Source organism: Rosa rugosa, chromosome 6, assembly GCF_958449725.1.
Source record: "Rosa rugosa chromosome 6, drRosRugo1.1, whole genome shotgun sequence".
NCBI classification, from domain to species: domain Eukaryota; kingdom Viridiplantae; phylum Streptophyta; class Magnoliopsida; order Rosales; family Rosaceae; genus Rosa; species Rosa rugosa.
In genome coordinates, this window is record NC_084825.1 from 31034114 (window position 1) to 31037414 (window position 3301).

Sequence of the window (3301 nt, forward strand, 5' to 3'; positions counted from 1 at the left end):
GCTTCATCTTCAAAGTTTACTTCCTAGAAATCAGAGACGATATCAAATTGGACTTCCCATGTCTTCTTTGTCTTTTATGTTTGGCCAATATCTTCTTTGTCTTTTCAGACACTTACAAAGTTACAATATTCATCTAGGTTCCATGTATTGTCCAGATTCAAGCAGATGAGACATCTACTTTTAAGCGGTGAAACATTTGTGGTTATTGTTACTTTCTTACCCTCATAGAGTCTTCAATCTTGATGCTTTAGACTCGACGTACATACACGCAAGGATTGTTAATTAAGTTTCATTATCTAATATACTATATATATTTACCTCACCTGTAAATGACTCATGCGTACTACCAAACTAATCAAGTGATTAACAGTTATGTCACTCATGCTTGTATATATGGTAAAATATCGAATGGTACATAGAATTAAGATCAACCCTGTAAAGTTAAGCTCAGATTGAAATAGTTTTAACTTATTATTATGCAACTGGCCGGTAAAGTTTCAAAAACAACTTAATAAAAAAAATTCATCCAGGGTTTGTGAGAGTTCTGATATATAAGCTAAATACTATGTAAAAATCTCTATCAACATCTTGCTTTGCTAAAAGTCTACAATGCCAAGCACGAGAAATGAACGACAGTCGGTGCTTCGAGAAATATCTACCATGATTCCATGTTACCAAAAGTCGAGCAACCAACATATGAGAGGTAGCGACATGTCGTTTTCCCTATGTACTGTTACATATGGGAAGCCGTCGTGTGTTGAATTTACTGTTCAACTTTCCGTTAAAGTTAAGAGTGACACTCTCCAACAATCCAGCTACCCCCGCCGGCTCTTCTCTCTCTCTCTGTCCCTCTCTCTGCAAATCAAACACGATGAGCTCCTGGGACAACTGGGTCGAACGCTCCCTTGACAAACTTGAACGCCTGCAACTCCTCCGGTCTCTCCGACCCATCTACCTTCGAAATGAACCACAAAAACCCACCACCACCGTCGAAGACGACGACCTCCAAGTCTTCCACCAAATGCAGCTCTGGGACCGTTCCTCCGTGGAGGTCCACATTCCCGAATCAACGTTCCAGAAATGGCTCAGTGACATCCCCAGTTCCGGTACGGTTCGAAATTTCAATACTATCTACAGTTTTTTGTGGAATTTTTTATATAAGTTTGGAACCTGTTACAAGTTTTTGGAGTTTATAGGGGATGAGGAGGATACCCGGAAATTTAAAAAGCTGTTGTTGTTCTCTGGAAATGATTATCTGGGCTTGAGTTCACATCCCACCATTGGAAATGCTGCTGCTAAGGTTGTATGTTTGACAGTACATTAGTTATGGCTTTTATGTATTATGTTTTGGAACACAGTTATAAGAATTATATTGAACCAGGCGGCTCAAGAACATGGAATGGGCCCAAGGGGCTCTGCTTTGATCTGTGGATATACGGATTACCATAGGCGACTGGAGTCATCCTTAGCGGACTTGAAGAAGAAAGAGGTATCAGCTGCTCTGTTTGGATGTTATAGCTTTCTTTTCTTCACTGCTTTGCTTATATAAGAGCCAAGTACTAGAACGCTGATTTGTTTAGAATGTACAAAATGCTAATGCGGTGAATAGTTTTAATCGTCTTTTTCAGTTCTAGACGAAGAATAGAGTTCAAATTCATTGACTAGGTTTCCAATGGGTTACTTGACTTAGTGTGACTTCTAAGTTTGTATTGCAAAGTTTAACTCTTTAGATAACACTGACTGGAGATAATTGTGTGGTACTAAAACTTTTGATTCTATTGTTTTTCATTTTGTTCGTAATCTATTTGATTACTTTTAGGTATTTTACTTTGAAACTGATGCAATCTTGTTTAAAATTTATCCACTAGGATTGCCTTCTTTGTCCTACAGGGTTTGCAGCCAATATGGCCTTGATGGTAGTGTTGGGAAATGTTGGCTCTCTCTTGGCTGCTGGAAAAACACCTTTAACTAATGAAAAGATTGCCATTTTTTCTGATGAACTGAACCATGCGTCGATAATTGATGGTATTCGTCTTGCTGAACGACAAAAATCTGTAGAGATATTCATCTATAGACATTGTGACATGATTCACCTTAAGGCATTGTTGTAGGTCTTGAACTTTTGTTTCTCTTCTTGGATCCATACTTTATTGTGTCCATAGCTTAGAAATTCATTTGTGATTTGACAGATCCAGTTGCACAATGCAGAAGAAAGTTGTTGTGACTGATAGGTAACTGATCCTATTTAAAGCTGCTCTCTATACCATCATTTCAGTTGGGATCAATTTTGTCTTTATATTAAGTGTTTCTGTGATCTGCATTTGTCTTCCACCGCAGCTTGTTTAGTATGGATGGAGACTTTGCACCAATGATCGAGCTGGTGAAGCTACGCAAGCAGCATGACTTTCTGTTAGTCATTGATGATGTAAGTCCTCTTGAGTTATTGGGAACTAAAACAGTTCGAAAGTGTTTCAACTTTCAAGCCTGTCTTGTACATACTACTGTACACATATTTTTTACGCTAACCTTTTTAGTAAATTCATCATATTCATTGGAAAACCAAATCATGAAAAGTTCAGTATTTCAGAGTGTGATTATAGTACTAATGAATTATCCAATTACACCAGGAGGTCAACTAGTCCTGTTGAGAAAATTTGTATATATGAAAGAAAAAGTGGCTCTTGTTACTATAATCTTTCATGTAGATATTAGATATTAGTGAAAAAGAAAATCTACCATTTCATTCAGGCTCATGGAACCTTTGTTTGCGGTAAAAATGGTGGTGGAGTGGCTGAGGAATTCCATTGTGAAAGAGATGTTGACATATGTGTTGGCACTTTGAGTAAGGCTGCAGGTTGCCATGGCGGGTTCATTGCATGCAGGTAATCAACTGTTCATGGTTTGTTTTACCTCAGTAAACAATAGTTGAAAGTGTCAATCTTGGGTTTATAGTGTAGCAAATATAAATGAAAATGATATTTTATTCTTGGATTACCGAGTTTCTTTTAAACATGGTAGATCTTCAAAGAATTAGGTGCTGACTCAATGCATTCTTGCATGTTTCATCTCTTTATATTGGAAGACTCATATATCTAGTTATGTGACTCATGCCATTTTCTGATTGGCATATGACAGCAAAAGATGGAAGCAACTCATACAGTCACGAGGACGCTCCTTTATATTTTCAACTGCTACACCATTACCAATTGCTGCTGCGGCCCATGGTAAATTATATGAATTTGTTTGTTAATGAACTTGTGGGCTCTTATAGTTGAATATGATTCCTTTCAAACATCTGATA

At 37.5% G+C, this 3301-nt stretch overlaps 1 protein-coding gene across 1 annotated transcript; it reads left to right on the top strand.

The window, feature by feature from the left end:
- The first annotated feature begins 762 nt into the window (after positions 1 to 762).
- Positions 763 to 3294, top strand: LOC133715953 (8-amino-7-oxononanoate synthase). The gene is made up of 8 exons (XM_062142660.1): positions 763 to 1106; positions 1197 to 1300; positions 1382 to 1489; positions 1869 to 2107; positions 2190 to 2231; positions 2338 to 2425; positions 2749 to 2882; positions 3136 to 3294. Exons 1-8 carry the CDS (start codon positions 872 to 874, stop codon positions 3248 to 3250), a joined length of 1065 nt encoding a protein of 354 aa, XP_061998644.1. The 5' UTR covers positions 763 to 871; the 3' UTR covers positions 3251 to 3294.
- The last annotated feature ends 7 nt before the right edge of the window (positions 3295 to 3301 follow it).

Excerpts from the sequence above, each read along its gene's own strand:
- LOC133715953 (XM_062142660.1), top strand. The coding sequence starts at position 872 with ATGAGCTCCTGGGACAACTGGGTCGAACGCTCCCTTGACAAACTTGAA. Across the intron at positions 1,107-1,196 it reads CAGTGACATCCCCAGTTCCG|GGGATGAGGAGGATACCCGG; the intron begins GTACGGTTCGAA and ends TGGAGTTTATAG. Across the intron at positions 2,108-2,189 it reads ATTCACCTTAAGGCATTGTT|ATCCAGTTGCACAATGCAGA; the intron begins GTAGGTCTTGAA and ends GTGATTTGACAG.